The 19,923-nt window shown below is 49.2% G+C and overlaps 1 protein-coding gene across 15 annotated transcripts in view; it reads right to left on the bottom strand.

The window, feature by feature from the left end:
* Positions 1–2,651: 2,651 nt before the first annotated feature.
* DISP3 (dispatched RND transporter family member 3) overlaps positions 2,652–19,923 on the bottom strand; it is a 114,907-nt gene continuing 97,635 nt past the window's right edge. For 14 of the 15 annotated variants that reach the window (XM_090122840.1, XM_090122841.1, XM_031613354.2 and 11 more), the window contains 19 exons: positions 19,263–19,482; positions 17,839–17,975; positions 17,590–17,724; positions 17,209–17,369; positions 16,863–17,002; positions 16,007–16,152; positions 14,427–14,588; positions 13,870–14,031; positions 13,238–13,360; positions 12,495–12,631; positions 11,653–11,834; positions 11,070–11,200; positions 10,787–10,962; positions 9,851–9,977; positions 9,111–9,256; positions 8,619–8,778; positions 8,212–8,325; positions 7,070–7,236; positions 2,652–6,375 (listed from right to left, as the gene is read on the bottom strand). In XM_090122840.1, the coding sequence (XP_089978966.1) occupies positions 6,013–6,375; positions 7,070–7,236; positions 8,212–8,325; positions 8,619–8,778; positions 9,111–9,256; positions 9,851–9,977; positions 10,787–10,962; positions 11,070–11,200; positions 11,653–11,834; positions 12,495–12,631; positions 13,238–13,360; positions 13,870–14,031; positions 14,427–14,588; positions 16,007–16,152; positions 16,863–17,002; positions 17,209–17,369; positions 17,590–17,724; positions 17,839–17,975; positions 19,263–19,482 (3,089 nt within the window). In that variant the 3' untranslated portion in view covers positions 2,652–6,012. The remainder of the gene's footprint in view (positions 6,376–7,069; positions 7,237–8,211; positions 8,326–8,618; positions 8,779–9,110; positions 9,257–9,850; positions 9,978–10,786; positions 10,963–11,069; positions 11,201–11,652; positions 11,835–12,494; positions 12,632–13,237; positions 13,361–13,869; positions 14,032–14,426; positions 14,589–16,006; positions 16,153–16,862; positions 17,003–17,208; positions 17,370–17,589; positions 17,725–17,838; positions 17,976–19,262; positions 19,483–19,923) is intronic. The other variant, XM_031613355.2, reaches the window with a different exon arrangement.

Raw genomic sequence — 19,923 nt, 5'->3', positions numbered from 1 at the left:
CTTCAGATTTGGGTTTGAAACCCAAACCTTTGGCAGCCTTCTCCAACCCAACCCTAAGATTTTGCTTTTCTCCTCCCAAAAAGCCTACAGAGGGGCTGCCAAGCCCTCTGGCCTTTCATTTCCTTGCTGCATGCAGTGCTATGAGGCGTGCTTTCATGCTGAGCTCTTGGGGCAACGTTTGCTCTGACTTGAGGGGAAAAAAATATACATAAGAAACAGGGTGGGCCAGCTCTTAGAAACACAATATACAGCACACCTGCTGCTCCGGGTTCGCTTCACCTCCTGCAACAAACGGGAGCCTGGCACTGCCTCACCTCACGCTCAGGACTTGAGGGGAAGCAGATCAAAACTGAATACACAGAGGAGCACCGCGGGCCGCAGCTCTGCTGACGCCACAGAGACGCTCTTGTGACAAAACGCTGGGGAAGGGCCGAGCGTCGCCAGCCGCGTCAGGCGGGAGCGGAGCCGCCTCAGTCCCGCCCCGCCTCCCCTCAGCGCTGCGCCCGCGCTTTTCCCGCCCTCTGAGGGGAGTAACGGCCGCCCCTCAGTAGCACGTCTCTAAGCGCTACAGCACGACCAGGGACGGTGAGCTCACCACCTTCCTGAGCAGCCTGCTCTGCTGCACCACCATTCTTTCTGAGAACGAATTGTTCCTACTGTCCTGAACCTGAACCTCCTCCCTAGTGCAACTTGGAGCCATTAGCTCTGGACCTATCGCTGGGAGTGGAGACCGACTGCACTTCACCACATCTTTTCCGGAGTTTTAGTGTTGAGGTCTCTCCTGAGCCTCCTCCAGACTGACCATCCCCATAGGACTGTGCTCTAGACCCCTCACAGTCCATGCCAGGCACTGGGGAACTGCAGTGCTACAGGAGCTGCTGAATCCCATTCTCCCGGGGGAACAGCTCCATGTGCTGGCATGGATTAGAGGAGAAAAAGAGCCCCAGAAAACATGGATGAAGCCCTCACCTGAGCCAGTTCTCCTCCAGCCCTGTGTGGAGCTGGAGCATTGGCTTGCCTGACCTGTAACATGGTGCGGAGTGAGGGAGCCAAACGAGCCAGTGTCAAAATCTTTTATTTACAACAGTCTCCAAAAATCAAGGAACATTGAAAATAGTGAGAGTAGGAGACGACTTACAAAAAGTAACACGCATACGTTACATTGCGAATTGTGCTACATCACTCTGAGAACCGATGCAGGTCTGCAGGCACGTGGCGAAGCGGCAGCACCTCGAGGTGCTCGTGCCCCCTCTCCCCCCATCATCCCTCTTCTTTGCTCTCTTCCCTGCAAACCTTCCTGCCTGCTGCTCTGCCTCCAGTCCTCCTATCACCCCCCCCTGCTGTCCCCAAGGAGGAGCGGGGGGAGGACACATCCCACACCTCCATTCTGATGAACGGATGCTGTGAGAGTTTCCAACTCCAGGACCTGGGTGTGAAGCTGAGGAAGAGGAGTTAGCAAAGGGCTTTGAAACAGGATAACCTGTGAGCTGTGACTTGCATGCTATCCGGGGTGAGGAGTGATTTTGGTAATTACTAAGAGACTTGCCCTGCATAGCTGCAAATCAATCAACGCAGTTTTCCTGCTGGACAGTGTGCACACATTCATGTGTATTTTGCATTTAAACAGGCCTTTTATAATTTTCCAAGAGGGCAAGCCACTCTGGTAAGAAAATTCAGTGCAGCACAAGCCAAAATGAGGTGCTGTGACATAAAAGCAACATCCCAGTCTGTTCCAGTGGAGACAAAATCAGGAGTCTCAGGAGACCCCTGCAGCCAGATTGCCAAAACAGTGTCCGAACAGCTCTGTAAGCATGCCATCTATCCATCTCCTTGGGGATAATTTCCAGGCTGGCTTTGCTTGGGACAGAGATCACAGCCCAGCGCAGTCACTGATCCCTTTCCAGTATCTGCAGCCTTTGAAACTGCCAAGATTGGTGGCCAACCCTGATGTCCCCATTGCCTGTACAGGTCCTGCATGAACCCAGCACCTCAAGAGCCACTGCAACAAAAGCAAAGAAATAGAGTGAGGAGACCTGGATCTATTTCTTCCTCTGACACTGATCTTTGCAAAGCACATCAGCTCTGTTCCTCTTTGCTCCAAAGCTGTTTTGAGTCCTACTCTCACCAGTGTCTGTGGGGAACCTTGAACTCAAGCAGCAGCAATTCTAAAGGCAAGGAGCAGCAGCTCTGTACATATCTCTGCTTTAGCGAACTGGGATCAATGCCCTTCTGTGACTGCTGAGGGCTTCTTGTCAGGACAGGATCAGCTCTGTTTTATAGGAAACTACACAGTTTCCATCCTGAAACATTAACTTCTCAGAAGGTATCCTTCAAAACAGAATTTACAAAAAAAAAAAAAAAAAAAAAAAAGGAGTGGGCAGATAACAAATATTTCATTGCAGTGTGCTGTAACTGAGAACCTGTCTATGTTTCTTTTTAATTGCAGCAATAAGATTGTTTTGAAATGGAAAAACAGTGCGTTCTCTTCCAAGTAAAGCCAGGATGAAATATTTCCATGACAATGGGCTGCTGTGTTCAACTATTTAAAAACACTGAAACTGGCAGCTTTATATGAAGAATTTTAGCACCTTGGCTTCCTCTGCCTGAGAAATTCTCTCTGAGAAAGTCTCCAGCATGCCTTAGTTGAGCATCTGAAAGCATCTTAGGCAAAGGAGGTACCACTGAGAAGGCGGAACCTTGCACAGCAAGGCGACAAGGCCCAAGAGATGCTCTGGGCAACAGAGGAGTCATCAGAGAAAGAAGATGGGTAGAGATGTGGGAGGAATTAATTTAGGGCAAGCATCTGCTCCTGGAACGGCACTAGACAGGTGAGCCTTTGCTTTTTATTGCTACAAGCATCTGCCTCAGAGCACGGATTCCCAGCAGGGCTGTCAGCCCCACCTTCATGCTTGCTCAGATAAACCCATCCATTTTCTTACCCCTATAATTTTATGAATATTTTCTAATGCCAGGGAGATGGATGTATGCATCTGCCACTGATTTACTGTCTCCACCGAGACAGTGTTGCAAGTATGCTGGGGAAGGCTGGGCTCCACTTTGTGTCTCCTTCACTCTGCAACGGTCTATGGGATATTCTGTGATTCTAGATCTAAAACCCAAGTGTTGTGACCATCAAATTTTCAGCTTATCAATGTCCAGTGAGTCCTTGCACTGGAAAGCATAATCTGGGATCATCTCCTGGCTCTTCTACTACAACTTGGAGTGAGTTCCAAATCCTAACTCTGCCTTAGCTTCCTGCTGGAGGGACACCATCTCCTCAGTATGCCTTTGCAAGTCATCAGCTTAATCATATACTTAACTCAGTCTTCTCTTTTCCTTCCTGAATCACTCCAGCCATTCCTTTGCTAGTGTGTTCCCAGAGCCACCTTGGGCAAACAAGGACAAGGTGATGCTCCTGTTCATATCAGCCTGCCCTACTGCTCTAACTAGCCAGGGAGGATGAGGAGGATTGGCAGTTTGTCCTTCCCCCTTCCTGCTCCAGAAAATGGGACAGAACCTTTTGGCTGCTAAGAATGCTGTTATTTTTGTCTAAGATCAGACACTGCTAAATCAGAACCCAGAGGCACAAAAGGTTTTCCACTACTTTGAAAATAATCTTTGCTTTCTGAGAATGGCTGAGGGACTGGTCCCAGCATGGTGTGCCCAGCATCACTCTGGAAGTGAGGGGCTTATATTAGCCTCTTTATAGTGAGTAAAACTGTGGGATACCTGGGGCATGAATGCACTTTAAGTTTTGCAGGATTAAAGCAGATCTCTGCCTTGCCTTAAAGATCTTTCAGTGCTTCTCCGTGCTCACAGGAGGGACATGCTGAAAGGCTTAACTCAGCACCTTCCTCTCTTGTCTGGTGACCTGGAAATAACCATCAGCTTTAATCACTCCAAGAAAGGTTGAAGCAATAGGTGAGTATGGGTCAAGCTGCCAGTCAGAGCATCCTTGGCAGTAGCACCAGGGCTCCCACACTCTGCCCCCACAACCCCCATGTAGATCGCTGTATGTCATCAGCACGCTGCCCTCTGTGCTTGCTGCCATTTACAAGTGCTCAGGGCACCACTAGTAATTAAATCTGGAGATCAGACATCAGGGAAAGAAGGGCTTGCAGATCAGCGTGGCTGAGCCTTGCACAGCAGCTCTCAAAGAAGCACAGGTTTAAGAAAGTTAAAAATCCTTCCCAGAACCATTTATTCATCAGGGTTCATCCTATAGGAGCTGGGCAGAGCAGAGACAGGGGTCAAGGAACAGTTAATCCTGCAGAAAAGGGTAACTCAGCTGTGCCATGGGATGGTGAGGAAGAAACCGGGTTCGGTTTGCTCATCCTTTCACCACCCTCATGGACTGCTCTAGATTTCTCCTGGCATCAACAAAGCCCAAGGAGACCCCTGTCCTCAAACCCTTCTTTCCAGCTGATGCCTTGGGGAACCTAGTTTAGGAACAAATGTTTGATCCTGTTTCAAAGGAACAACACGGTGTGAAGATGTAAGAGACTGGCAGGGATGAAACCAGGGATATAGTGAACCAAGCAGCAGCAGCTGCTGGTCTGTCTCAGCAGCACAGTCCCCAGAACGTGGCTGGCACCAGGGACCAGCTTCCTGGCATTTCCATTTTAAAAAGGGGGTCAATCCAGACAGAGAATGCAAAGCCACCGGGGACATGGTATCTGCAAACAAATGAGGAGTCGGGCTGCTTTCCAGCCACCTCTTTCTGTTGGCATCCCTGTAAATAATGTTTAATGCATCTCCCAGTGGGCCTGACCCCTCCCCTTCTGCCAAGGACCAGATGTGCTGCATATCAATGCACACACTTAGTTATTTCAATTTTAAGAATATGATGGAATCAGTGATGCTTAAAATGTACTTGTTAATGGCACCAGTTTGCAATTTCATTTTACTTTAATATAAACCATCTGCTTTGAGCAGGCAGCAGCCTCAGGCTGAAGCTCTGCTGCCTTCATGTCTGCACAGCAGGGTCTCTGAGCTGCCACAGAGAATGCCCCACTGTTTATCCATGCATGCTGCCAGCTATGGGCTCTACCTTGCTACAGGGGTTAGCTTATCCTCAGGCTAAGTGCTGGATGCCAGGTCCTGGAGCAAAAGTCTTTGTACAGAGCTGAAGGCCTTCACTTCTCTCTCTGCCATGAAGAGCAGAGGTAGATTGGTGAAGTCACAAACAGAGCAGGAGCTGGGACTGGACACCACTGCTACCTTGGCAAGAAGGAGAGGAGGAGAGGGCCCTGTAGGCACCAATAGTGTTCTGATGACTGTTCAGAGACACAAGGGATCCCAGTGAGAGATCCAGCATCCTTTATGAAAGAAAGAGCCACATGTCCTGCCATTCCCCGCTAACAATGAAAGCAGGTCCCAGCAGGTGGTGCTGCCCCAAAATCTCTCTTCTTAATCTCACAACCACTCCAGTAAGAGCTAGCTGGGAAATGCATCCTGTGCAATGAGTTTGCTGCTGAGCACAGGGCATAGCAGAGCAATGCTATTCCCCAGGCCTGTCCAGCTCACTGCAGTTTGCAAGGCTCAGGAGTTGACGCACAGCCCTGGTATGGGGACATGACATCACCTCTAGAGCCATCGTCACAATGCTGACCCTGGCCATAGCAAGGACAGAAAGGAAGCAGTTTGAAAGGGATCAGACGGCCTACCTGATTTCTTTACCTATGTGGTTCCAGAAAGATCTGTTCATTTAAAAAAAGAAAAGCAGAAAGAAAATTGAGAGAAGGGCACCTTCTCCCCTCCTACTCATGGGCTGAGGAATTCCCTGGGCAGCCCTCACTGTCCGTCATCCATCCATCACTTCTGAAATAAATACAAGTTTAGAGCAAAACCCATTAGAAAATAAAGTGCATCTGGAGTTGAAAAACTTCTGGAAAAAACGGGATTTTTTTTCCTCTTTTTTTTTCTTACAAAAAATATCCTTTAAAAAAAAAAAAAGAAAGAAAAAAAGAAAAGGGAGCAAGAGGACAGATCGTGTGGCTCTTGGTGTAGGGTCTACAGGGCTGTCCCATTAGGGAGAGGGATCTTAAATCCACCCTTTAGCAGGGCAAGGCAGATGCATAGACCCAGCAAGCCGGCGAGAAGCACTCCTGCCACAGCCTTGAGGCAGGAAGTCCTGCTCCGGGTGAAGGTGCCAGGCCCCATGATGCTCAGCAGGGCTGTGCTCACAGTCAGCGTGTATAGAATGGAAACTCCCGTGTTGAGAGCCACAATCTTCCCAAACTTGGCGAAAGGGGCAATGATGCAGAAGAAGAGCGGGACAGTGGCAATCACGGTGGTGACAGCACTCGAGACAATTGCTACGCCCACATGACGGATAGCTTCAATCGTCCTCCACTGGCGGCAGGCTGTGGGGTCCTGGCAGAAGGGACAGCAGTGTTACGGGGAGCAGGGACAAGCACACAGGGCTACAGAAATGCTTTACACTCTGAGAGGGTGGATTAGCTCACAGAGTCCTGGTCTGGGACACAGGCACTGTGTGAGTGTACTTCTCGCTGTTTATGCAATCTCTGAGCACACCAGGCAAATAGCCATGTGGTTAAAATCCAGCAGAGACTAAGTGCTGGATTTTGCACCTCCACCAGTGCCTTCTTTCAGCCACATCAGGCGGGTGTATTGCAAACAGACACTATACCAGGGAACATAGGTCCCCAAGCTTTTGTGGTGCCCATCCTCCCGAAGAGGGAAAGATGTTAGCAAGGCCAGAGGGGACAAGTCGCAAGCCAGTGTGATTTTCAGAAGTTACAGGATGAGTTTAAGGCTACTGTAGGGCAGGACTGTCCTTACTGTGGCGTGAAAAAACATTGCTTTGGACACAGATGTGTCCAGTGGCCATTGAGAGAGGAACAAGAATGTGAGTTGGATGCTCAGCTGGGTTTAATGACTCCAGGTACACCAGCTCATATCAGCTGGAAAAGTTACCCAGGCATGTTGTGAGGATGGCAGGAGGCACTCCCTTTTGCCCAGCACACCTTACGTTCTGCATCACAGCTGGGTGGTACAAAAGGCACAAGGGGAGTGTGCGCAAAGCTTTAGGAGGAAAAGAGCTCACCTCTGCATGGTGCAGCGGCAGGTTTTCCCCTGCCAGCAGGTAGCCCTCCACCAAGTGCACGCAGTAATCGACAGAAGAGCCAACGAGGATGGACAGAGAAATGGCTTCCACAGCACCCATTTCCCAGCCAGACCAGTACATGATGGTCACCACCAGGCAGACCACCCCTGCATGAAGAAGCTCATGTTAGGCAAGTTTAGAGGACTCAGGGAGTGCTGCCCAGCCTTACAGGTTAGTCACAGGCGATTTTGAGATCATGCCCCTGAGCTCTGCATGCCAGCCAAGCTGAGTGCTTTATGTCCTTCCTCCTGCCCACAAAGGTGAATGCTTCCCTCACCTTCCAGCCATCAATGCTGGAATGTATCCCCAGTCCTGCTGGGGACAGCAAAGCACCTCACTGAAATATCAGGCAAAATGACAGGCTGATGCCAACCAGACTAATGAATCCAACACAAGCAAGCGTGCATATGTGCACTAGATGGAAGAGGGCCCTATGTTTTGCTTGCTGGAGTTTACTCACAGCCTGAGCACATGCACAAGGTTTTCTTAAAGGCATGAGTGCTGTTTGTTTGTGAGTCATGTGTGGGAGAGTAAGTGGTTTTAAAATGATAGATTTGATTTTGAAACCGGGAAGTTTAGCAACACACTTAGTCCATAATATCGTCAAATCACCAGCCAGGGAGAGGGAGCTATTTAGAAATTTGCTTCAAATACTAACAAAAACACTCAAATATTCAGCTTTTAAAATCTCCCACTGCTTGGAAACAGCAGCCATGGTGCTGATCCTTGGGAAGCAGTGCAATTGCTATTCAGAGCATGTGGGACTTAATCACATTATTATACATAACAGGCAGGGATGGCATTTGTGTAGCTAAACCCCTTATTTAAACAAATAGAAGGGATTGTGTAGATAAAGCACACTGGGAATTAGATACACAAATCTGTTTCCCCAGTGAGGTTCCTGTGCAGTTGTTGAGAGTTTCTCCCGTTCACCTGAGTATAGCAGGACTGAGTCCAGGAAACCAAAAAGATTTACACAGAGTAATAACAACTCAGTTCGAATCATCAGAGACTAAGCAGTGCCACAATCCGCCAATCTCAGAGAAAGGGAAGGCCTGGCACACCAAGGTCAGCAATTTTACCTAAAATGCTGAGCAGCACTGGCAGCAGAAGGAGGATGTGAGTGGTGAACACTGCCACTGCAGCCACACAAATAACCAGCGAAAGGATGAGACCATACAGAGCACTCTGCACTCCTGGAAGAGAAACAGCCAGTTAATTGGAGCCTGGGATGGTGACAACTGGGGTGAGGAGGCACTGCATCCCTGGACTCCCCACCAGCAAAGCAAATTTCCTCGCTTTCTCTATTTCCCTGAACTCTATCTAGGGATTTTGACAGTATGTGCTGCTTGGAGTGGAAGATCTTAGGACTGGGCACAGTCCTAAAGGGACTGAAGATATAACACGGCATAAAATGGAGCAAAGGGTGTTGTGAAGGTACATCAGAGCTCTTGGGTTCCTCAGGGAGAGAAACAGGGCAGTCACTTGCCTATAATCTCCATGAAGATCTGCTTCCAGTGCTCACAGGTCTGGAAACCATGACGGAGAGCAGAACCCTCTGGGAAGAGCTGGAGTTGTTGCTGCAGGAATGTCTCCCATTTCAGATAATCAGCGTACGTCTGGAAGGAAGATTTCCCTTTGTAGGTTGTCTGTAAGAAGATGAACATGTTACACTTGTGTCCTGCTCTCTGATGCAGTGCATGCAAGGTAAAGGTAGAACAAGCAGCTGGAGTTGCAGGCAGAACTTAAAGGGACACAAAGCCACCATCTCTTTGCCTGAACACATGGTAAGAGGAAAGGGTGGCATAAGCAGCTATTTCTTAGCAACATGTGAGTGCAGGCATCTGTCTGCAACCAGGCACAAACACTAGCAACCACTAATTTATGGCTGCAAATGAAAGTAGCTAGTGCAGAAAGAACAGAGCTAAGCCTCTAGAAGTCACAAGAAGATGATGTCCCAAGGATAGATGGTGATGCTCACTGATTCAAATGCCATGGAGATCCACTGCACCTTCCCATCCTTCACTCCCACTGCCCCATGAGAGAGCTGTCCAGGCAGCAGGTTCGGCTCAGGGATGTTCTTGCACTCAGGGTGCAACATCTGCAGAAAGGAGGAGATGCTATAACCTGGAGAGAAAGAAAGAGCAAGGAGTGGAGGACAGGACAGGGAAAGGGAGCACATGGGAACAAAGGGGAAGAAAATAAGGAAGCTGCAGGCTGCATTTGTCAGCAGCTGCTTCCTCTTGCAACTCTGACTTGTAAAAGCACTAGAGATCTCAGGATCAAAATTCTCAGCTTGAGAGGGCACAGTCAGTGCTGTCAGCACTGAACAGGACATGATCGCAACTCAAGCAGCACTGTTGCTAACAGAGATGCAGAACAGACATCTGCTGCTGCTGTCCTACTTGCTGGGTATTTCTCATCCTTGAAGAAATTGGCACAACAAATGGAAGCATAGGGTGAGTGGCTCGTGGAGGTGGGAGCTGTGACGTGGGCCAAGTGGAGACAAAGCTGTGCTGCAGCCAGCTCAAAGAGCTGACTGCTGAGAAACACCTCTCCTCTCTGCACTGCCTGCATTTATCACCGACTGGTATGTTTGCTTTCTTGCCTCGCTTCATCAAGCTGGGACCTGAAAGTTTAGAAGTCCTTAGGAGCTATGATCCTCAGACTGGAAGGTGAGAAGCAGTGTCCACACAGGGTCTCCCCAAGGACGCTACGTACCCGAGGGCAGGCACTGAGCCCCTCCTGGCTTCACAAGCTCGGTGTTGCTGGCGATGGCTTTGCAGAGGCGGCACAGATTGCCAATCTCTTTGAAGAGGTCGAAGCTGTCATCGTAGATAACGCTGCCCTTTCACAAGGAGACACAACAACAAGAGCACCACACATGAGACATGCACACAGCAACTGGCACAAGAACGCAGAACTTGGGCACAGAGCTTGCAATCTGCTTATTCAGACCATAGGTTCTACAGTAAATAAACCTCACATCTTTGCCTCACCAGACAACCCAGGAAGAAACTACATTAAAAAATTATATATATATATATCAGACAGTGTGACAGAAGTACTGATGGCTACCAGGCCATGCCCATAACCACTGTGGTCTAAGTAAGGAGACTGCACAATTCCAGCTTTCTGTTCACTCTTGTCTGCGGTGCTGTTCCCTCCAGAGAAAAGAAGGACAGGTTCTGCAGACAGCCAACAAATCAGAAAGCTGAAATGCATCTGCAACTGCCACAGCTAAGCATAATTCTGCTGGGGAAAGGCTGTGAATATTTCAAAGTACCTGACCTGGGGGATAAACTGGTCCTGAAAACGTCACTTTTAGGAAACTTTCTCTAGAGTGCTTTGTATTTTTTCCATTTTTTCCAGTTCTCAGGCAAGCCAGATTTAGACTCAAAATTAGATGGTTAGGTACTGCACTCAGAAAGGGAATTTCTGAAAAGTCTGAAGCGATTTCAGGAAAGGGCTTCTTCATCCCCATTATTTGGGAATGTTCTATACAGAGCGTGCTTCTGGCTCATCACAGTGCTGCCACATCCACCTGTCCAGACTGCTGGACTGTGCTACCTGGGCTGCAGGGAATAACTAAATACCATCCAGGAAGACCTTTCCTTCACTCATCAGTCCCAGGCTGGCTGTTCAGCATTCGTGTACCATGTCTCCAATGACGTGGTTGTCTGAGTGCTTGGTACGATTCACCCCTCGGATGCCAAAGACGACGAACACCATGGCTCCTGTGTCCACGAGTGGTCGCACTGCTGGCTTCCCACAGCCCGTGTTCATGCAAGGATTAAACCCAGAAGTCGCCGAGAGCCTTGCTTTTGGTGCTGCTATCAAATGCAGAAGAAAGGAAGGTTACACCTGAAGGCAAAAACCCAGCTGACTCTCAAGCATCGCCAGCAATAAGGCATGGCTGAACAAGTCCTCACCAGCTCACCTTTCTCACTGGGAACATAAAGGATGCCTTTGGTGGGTCCATCTGGGCTGGAGCTGAGAAGACAACCAGGAGGTGCCACACACACTCGGCCATGGTAAGGAGGCTTGTGTGATTGGGCAAAATACAGCTTCCTGTGCAGGAAAGAGAGTTTGTTATCGGTAGGGCACAGGTAGATGGATGATGTCTCCACAGCACTACATGGAAACAGACATTCTCAAAGACAGATGGAAGGGGAAAGCTGCACAGCTCCAGACTCGGATCCCTAGTCATTGTGTTCTGTGTGCTGCCTTGTTCAGCCCAAGGCTTCAGCTGGGTAAGGGCAGCACAAAAATCAGCAATTTCTTTTTGACACATGAGACCCACAGTGACAATCCTGCATCTGGCAAGCACCTATGACCAATATTAGTGGTGTTGCGGGTCTGCAAAATAACCTGGCAAAGTGGGGCATATATGCAGCAAAGAGGCCTAAGGCCAGGGATGTTCAGCTGAGAGCAGGACTGGCACTGGACACGAGGCATCGTGTTTCAACCATGCAGATGCATGGTGCTTGCTGCCTGGCCATGAGTGGGCTTTGGAGGATTACCGTGTTCGCTGCTGCTCCTTGGCGGCCACGTAGAAACTGAAGTCGAACTTCCAGCCTCTCTTGCTATCACAGGACAAGGTAGTCATCATCCACTTCCTGGGGCTCGTCTGCTTAAGCAGCCCTACTGTGGACACACAAGCTGTCAGCTTCCTGGTGAAGTTACCGAAAGGCACTCTATACACCTAAGCAATGGATTAATGAAAACAGACACTTAACTCCACAAGGTTGCAGCCTGTCATATGTTAGCATCACACACTCCCCTCCTCCCAGGGCACTGGCACAACCATACAGAATGAGCACCGTAGGAACAAACCCAGCCAGTCCCCAGCCTGCCTCCTTCCCAGGGTGTGTGTGATGGAACCCCTCTGTCACCCCAATTCTTTGTGCCCAAGCTGGATGGTGGCTGCTCTATTCAGGATGAGGGAGAAATGAAAGAGAATTCTGCTGTGGGTGTCCGTGTCCAACACATGCACAAGCAGTGTTGCCTGCTCACCAGCTGTCTGTGCACGGACAGAAGGAGGCAGTGGGTAATAGAGGGAATGCAGCTGTCTCAGTTACAGTTTCTACTAAACTGAGCTCAGCTGATGATGCCAGGACTCATCTGATCTCCACAGACACCCACATTTCTGCTCTCATGGCTGACAATCACATTGCAACTGCAACAGACAAATACTGGGGCAGTGCAAGTCATCCCCTCTAGCAGTGCCCTCTGTGCTAGCTCCCTTACTGCAATCCCCTTCACTCTGAGCTACCCAGGGCCCCGTGGAGTGACAGGAGGCTCTTGTGCTCACCTGAGTGTTGCACTCTTGATAGAGGGGTCCACCATCCCTGGACTGACTCACCTGGAATGAAGGCACCTCTCCATCTCCCGGTGACACCATCTGCCAGGGGGCAGGGATACTGGCATTGAGAGAGAATCTGTAGATGGCTGGCCTTCCTTTGCTTCTGGACTTGGAGATATACACAGTCCCCTGCAGATCTGCAGAAAACAGAGGGAGGGCATGAGGGCTTGTGGTACTGCTCATTCAGCAAATCTTACAGACGTGTGGCAGCAGTGGAAGAGGTTTTCTTCTGGTCCGTTGTCTCCTCTGGGGCAGCAGGCACAGCCTCTGCCTCCTAGCAGCACAGCACACCTTTCAAAGGCTTTCACAAATATATCCTGAGCTGCAGTAATTCCTGATGGCTTATTGATTCATGTCAACTCAGGACCTGGCCCAATAACTCTTTTATCCTCAAAATCCCCTGCAAAGCAAGCTGAATTTACTCCCTTCATGGCCTGCCAACAAGGATGTGACACAGGACAGGGATGCAAAAGGTCTGAGCTCCCAGCCCTGTGCTCATACTAGGCAGACCACAGGGATTTGTCACTAGGCTGTTCTGCTACCTGGATTGTAGGACCTGGTACTGAAGAACAGTAGGTACTGAGGGGAAGGGGCATGGTAATGATGCCCTATACATCCAGCACCAAGCCAGGGCTCAGCAGAGATGTGTCAGAAGAAAATTATTCCATATCAGTTATTCAGAGGTTGTATAATTTTTTTCTTTTTTTAAAAACAAATGTGGCCAAAAAATCTGTCCTGCTTACCTTGCTGCCCTGTATCAGTTATGCTCCCTTTGCTTCCCCAGGGTGATCCAGAGCCTCTCTTCTTTTTCTCCAAGGATGTTCGGAAGTTGTTCTGCAAACTGTGGGGCTTTTCCTGAAACAAACCTGTCCCACAAGGTTACTCAGGGAGGAAACAGTGAATGACACAGCAAGATACCTACCATGGTAGGCATGGTGACAACAGGTTGATGGTTGGACTAGATTATCTTAGTAGTCTTTTCCAACCTTAATGATTCTATGATCACTGTGCATGCTACTCAGTCGAATAGGTAACACATCAGATACTTTACTACTGAATATCAAATCCCAAGTAGGGAAAACAGAGCCACAGACCTCAGACTGGTCACTGGCACAGTCCCTTATGAGTAAAAGTAGTTGCTTTTGCTAGACTTCAACGCTATTTGCTCTAGCAGAAAAACTCAGGCAGATCTAGGCTAAAGCAGCTTTTCAGTATACTCAACTCCTACAGGCAACATCACCATCCTACTCAGAGTATGCACCTCCCTTCAACAGGATCCATTCAGTATCCAATGAGCCATGAAAAACATAGCTCTCTCTTTCGTGTTCCAGCTCCCCTAGCCTAGGGTCTGCAGCTTGAAGATCAGCACTCTCACCTGAGCAGGTAATGCAGGAGATGCCTTCAGCACTCAAGTTGTATTTCAGGTCTAGTAGCACCTGGATGTTGGTGTCTGGCCGGAACAGAACTGGAGCACGGCTAGCTGGGCGGAGGCGGCTGGCAAAGAATATGGACAGGAGCAAAACAAGGAGAAAGAGCCCTGCAAAGAAAAGCCCAGATAAGTGCATGGGAGACCCTGCACAAATCTTCCTCTGATGATGTCGATAGCAGGGACATGGAGGAAGGAGGAGAAAGGAACAGCACTGCTGACATCAGCAGCTGAGATTTCTTGTATTGAGCCCTGTGCTTGGATAACCCCATAGGGATTTGCCATTTCAGATCTGAGTGAAAGGAGAGGGATGGAGAAGTCTCCAAGTTCCTCATGCAGTTCCCTTAGGGAAAGTTCTGGCAATACTCATCAACCGTGTTAGAAACTATCCATTATGCCTTCTTTCTCAATCTCTTGTCACTAATAATCACAACTTAGATACTGCCTGTGATGCTGTCAAGCCCTCCAAAACCCAGGAGGATGGAATAACTTCCTTTCCTCCTTACCCACAATCACCCATCTGCTCTTCACTGCAGACCACAGCACCCAGTGCTCCAGAAGCTCCTGGAGATGAGCTATCAGATGACCTCGGTTGCTCTTCTCCACAGGCAGCTGCAGATTTTCTGGCATCACAGATACCAAGGGAACATCCCCCATTTCCAGAGAGCCTAGAAAGAGAGAGAAATTAAAGGCATGTGTCAGTGCCATGAGTGTTTCTCATCGCTTCCTGCTCACTTTCACAAAATCTCCTTCTGTGATGTGCTGTATGACCCAGTGCTAAGGTGAAGGGATGAGACACAGGCAGAGACTCGCCCAGGACGTCATTGGAAACATCTTTGGCAAGTCATTGCCACGTGACAGCTACACTACTAAATCCATAGCTCATTTCAAAGCCACACTTCAGGCTGTTCTTCCTCTGTCAGATCCCACTAACACTATGCATATGGCCACAGGGATACTGTGAGCTTCTTGGGCCAAGCAGAGTTTGTCTCTGTGTTCTACTGCATATGTCTTGGAGCTGATTACAAACAGCTCACCTCTCCCTGACTGCAGAGCCAAGCTCCTGCACGATCCCTCCACTCCAGCTCAGGGATGCCTGAGGAACTGCCCCTTCCCTGCAGGTGGGAAACACTCATTTGCTGTAAGGGGATCAAGGACTGCCTGCTGTGCTGCACAGCTGACACACAAAGCATACCTGGTCACCATCCAGAATGAGCTGCTTTGTTACTTCATGAGTAACCTGATGCCCAGGGGCCCTCGGAGAGAAGCATTCTGCTGTTTGTTCAGAAGGGAAGGAGTGATTTCCACACATTACCACTGCATGTGTCCCTGGCATACTAAGGAGACAGCTCTTGCAATGTATAGCCAGAGCACAGTTGTCTGCAGATCTACAGGGAGAGGGTCTGTTCACTGCCATAGAACTGATGGGATCCAGTTCCAGCTTGCTGCTGGGTGTGAAAGTTACTCACTGCCCACACCACTTCCATCACGGGTTTTAAAAGGAAGAGATCCTAACAAGTTTTAAGAGAGCATGATCCTATAAGCACCTTTATCTTCAATCAGAGCTAGAAGGAACATCTCCTGCTAACAAGTGATATGGCATTTCTAGGCCCTTTTTTTCAGATTGCCTGTGTTGTCCAGGCAAGTCATTGCCCTTTCCTTGCCATAGGGAGAAGGTGCCCTGAGGAGGTGATGCCTGAGAATAGCATTCTTCGCCTGCTTCTCAATGCAATGCTCTGGGCAGTAGGGAAGAGAGGAAAATATCCTTTACTTGAAGGTGAGCTGTCCTGGTGCTAGAGATTAGCTGTTTCATGGCTATATCCATTTGGCAATTAGTGATTCCAGACAGAAAATACAATTCAAGTTAGACCCAAGAGGTTTAGCAAAGCAGTGAGCAAGCCATGCGTCCAGAACTGCTGCAGATCTCAAGGTAGCTTGCAGTCACAAGAGAATGCAGACCCCTACAGCCTTCTGTGACAGCACTACTCCTGCTTAAAAGTAAGGAAACTGAGGAACAACCCAGAAAAGCTCCAGGACAAAACGGTCAGCACGATCACCCTGATGGCACTACGCAACAGGCACATACCAGGTTCCTCCTCCACGCTGAGCAGTGGGATGTCATCATCGAGGTAGGGCAGTGTCTCTTGGCCTGCTCTGGAGGTGCCCTCTGAGGCAACAAAGAGATCCTCAGCCAGGTGCAAAGCACTCTTCTTGGTGCACTTCTCACTGCAGCTGGGTTGGGAAAGGGAAGGACACAAAGGCATGAGCTTTGAGTCAGGTACCCTGCAAAACAGTTACCACTAGTCTCCTTTAGCAAGAAGGAAAACAGCAGCAGCCTGCTCCAATTACTTGAAAAGGCAACAAGAGGCAGTGCTGTGTTCTATTTCCATTGCTAAGTGCTGAGAGGTCAGGGGCTGAGCTGCTATGGCAAAGCAGCAGTCTGGGCTGAATAAACAGAGCTGAGCCACACACGCTGGGCACTGAGTGACGGAAATTTCAGCAGTTCATCTCCCTGCTAATGAATTAAATCAGGCCAGGTCATCTGCACTGCTAAAGAGCAAGGGAAGGGAAACGTGCTGACTTCCAAACAGGAATCTACAAGCACTGCTTGTGCTTGCAGGCAAGAGCAACTCTGGTCTGCCTGCCGTGCTGGACTTGTGCGTCCACAGCTCAGGGATGAGGCTCTGCTCTGAGGACAAAGATGTCTCCCGTACTCCATGAGATTAAACAAAGAGAAATGACTGATGATGCTGAGTCTGCCCCTGAAGTGGCATGTGCTTTTTTTGCTCTCCTCTTTAAGGGTTGAATTTCTTTTATGTTAGAGACTATCAGTGAATGGGGAAGTCAAGGAGGATGAGAATGACAGGTTTGGGTAAGGATTTGCATGCTGTCTTGATCATGTGCTCCATGACAACTTCTCACTCACAAAACTCAGGGCTCACCTGGTTTGGCAGGAGCTCTCTAGTGGGGATACATAAAGAGTCCATATTCCAAGAGCAGCTGGCATGGTGAAGAGCACAGCCACCCAGCAGCAGGACACAATCAACGACATGAAAAGTCCAAAGTCATGCACAGCTGGGATCTACATGAAGACAAAAGAGAATTGGGATCAGGGAGGGAGATGCAGAGAGACAAAAAGATATCTGGAGGAACCTGAAAATAGCTCATGCTGATCTTAGTCATAGTCAGCAAACTTGGTACGAAGCTGAGTCAGAGCCTGACAGCTTCCCTCTCTTTTAGGGCCTGTGACAGGAATAGAACGCCCCCAGTCCCACAACTGCAGCATACCTGAGAGAAGATGTTGGCAGCATAAGCTGCAGCCGTGGTCAGGGAAGTGAAGAAGGTGGCCTTCCCTGCTGTCTGGATAGTGTGGATCATGCGCAGCCGCAGGTCTTTGAGGTGGGTGGCTTGGCGGTAGGTGTTGATGAACACAAAGACATCATCAACCCCTAGGGAAAAGAAAGGAGGGAGAGTTTGGTACTTTGCTCACGCTATAGGGACATGTGATGAGATTCTCATTTCCCCTGAGCTTCTGATCCCCCACTTACAGATAATAGAGGCAACAAGCTTGAAAATGTGATCTACATTTGTCTCCAACACCTTCCTCTCTCCTGCATGCGGGAGTTATGGCAAGGCAGCACAGGTAGATCTGAACAAGAACGTGCTTACCAATCCCCACAATGACAAAGGCAGCCACACCATTGAGTATGCCCAAGTACTGGATCCCAAAAACGACGTGGTACAGGAACAGAGCCACCAGACAGCTCAGTCCAATACTGGCGATGCCAAAGAATGACAGGAACACTGCAGGAGAAAAGCAAGATGGAAAAAACACCAGTGAAGGCCACCCCCAGGGAGAACAGTCACCTCCCACCTGCTGCTGGGGCACTGACGGGGCACACTGGGCTCTGAGCCTACCTGAGCAGGAGGTAAGGATGTAAACCAGGACAGCTATGCAGCTACTGCTGATAAAGGCCAGCAACATGTCATTGTTGAATGTCCTCCTCACTTCATAGTCAAACAAATCCGTCCCTCCATACAGCACCTGGACTTTGCTAGGGTGGGAAGGTAGAAAGAAAGAAGATTAGGCAGAGTTGAGTGCAAAGGGAGCAGAGTGAGGGGATTTAACAAAGCACATCATCTCCCACCGGGCCCAAAGGATGTCACTGCTCCCATGACCTCTATGAATTGCTCAGAGCAGCGAGAGCAGGTTGGACTAGATTGCTTCTGGAGGTGAAATTCACACAAGAAAAAGCAAGTCCAATATTTTAGAATTCTTCCAGTGTATGGTGGGTCTGTGGCACTAATAGACTTCCCGCTGTCAGCAAACAGCTTCTGAAGCTTCCAAAGCTGATTCCATCTAGAATCCTAATCATTGCTTTTTATGTTAAGCACAAAGGTAATAACCAGCGGATGCAGGCAGAGTTAGAGCTCATCATGATTTAGCAGCCTCTGCTTCTGGAAGCAGATTCTGAGCGGAAGTAATCCAAGACAATTTAAACAGGAGTACCACAGCACTGCATCATAGGAGACAACTGGGAATCCGAGCTTCGGAACTAAGCCTCAGCCCCAATTCCATTTTGGCTTCTACTGGCTGCAGCCCACAGTGCCAGCCCATTGCTGAGAACACTGCGGATGCTTTCAGGGCTAACAAGAGCTGGCTGCATTCCACTCTGCTTTTGAAGATCAGTGTCCCTTCATTCTGGGAACTATTGAGATTCAGAGCAGTAGAGAGCTGGAGACTGAGAAGTTGCAGTGCCTTCCCCCAGCTCTCCGGATAGTGGTCTACCCTTTTTCTTTGACCTCTGTTTTACTCTTTCTCTTCCACAAGCACAGAGCAAAGTTCTCTTCAACAAGAGACCTGCAGACAAGGTGGTGAAATATGTCTGCATTTCCTGAAACAGATTTTGCCCACAGGTTGATGCCTTGACTAAGGGCTGTTTCACTCCCTGCATCAGGCTAGATGAGGCCAAATTTAGAGCAGGAACACAGAGCAGAAGCTCTGCTGGAGTCGGTGGAATTGAATTTGTGAGATGGAAGCAAACAGACCTCACATCAGACAGAGGCTGAGCAGAAAGGCAGAAACTAGATTCAATCTTTGCCTTGCTGTCACCATCTCTGATGTCCCTGACATGCTGCTGCAGTAGGAAGTGGCACTGAAGGAAAGTGTGTAAATGGTTTTCTGCTCCCCACTTCCACTCACAGCACAGTACCAGAGCCCAACTTTGAAGATATTTTTACTCCTTCCTCCAACCACCCCTTTAGTGCCATAGCAAGCATTCTCTTCTTCAGCCTCTGTCCTTCCCTGCCCTTGCCTCCTCCCTGCCTGCACACACCCTCACCTCGTGGACTGCTTGGCCAGCATGGCCACGTAGGTGACGACAAAGTTCTGGAACTTGTGGCGCTGCTCCTCCCAGCGATCCTCCACTGAGTAGTAGTTGGGCAGTGGTGCCCCAAAGAGGATCTCGCTCCGTAGCAGGGAGCTCTTCTTGTTCTCAGCAGACAAACCCTCATCTACATACCAGTAGAACTCGGGGTGGGTCATGGCCAGCTCCAAGGACCCTGCAGGAGAAAAGCACGACTCACGTTAGGTCCTGCTGAGCTTTGCAAGGCACAGGGGCTAACAAAGGAGAGCTGGGACTGTAGTCACTGACTATGGTAATACAATTAACAGCACATGAAAGAAAAGATCAGGGAGTTAAGACATAAGGAGCAAACTCCATTTCTTTAAGCATATCATGAAGGCCAGAACAAGCCAGTTCTGCCTCCAGAACCCAAGTTCCCTTGAGCTCATGCCAGAAAAACTCAGAACCAGGCTCTTTCCTGTTTTGGTAACAGAACTATTACTCACGCTGGAGCAGATGGAGCTCAGCCTTTGCCTGCTCCCAGCATGGCTCCTGGAAAGTTACCAGCTACATCCTGTGCTGGGGAGACAGATGGATGCTCCATCCCACAGCCGCATCACACCCACGGCCTTCTTATGATTCACCTCCTCACCACCTC

The sequence above is a fragment of the Phasianus colchicus genome, chromosome 22, assembly GCF_987193195.1.
Source record: "Phasianus colchicus chromosome 22, bPhaCol1.hap1.1, whole genome shotgun sequence".
In the NCBI taxonomy this organism is placed as follows: domain Eukaryota; kingdom Metazoa; phylum Chordata; class Aves; order Galliformes; family Phasianidae; genus Phasianus; species Phasianus colchicus.
This window is presented reverse-complemented; position numbering and strand designations above follow the sequence as displayed.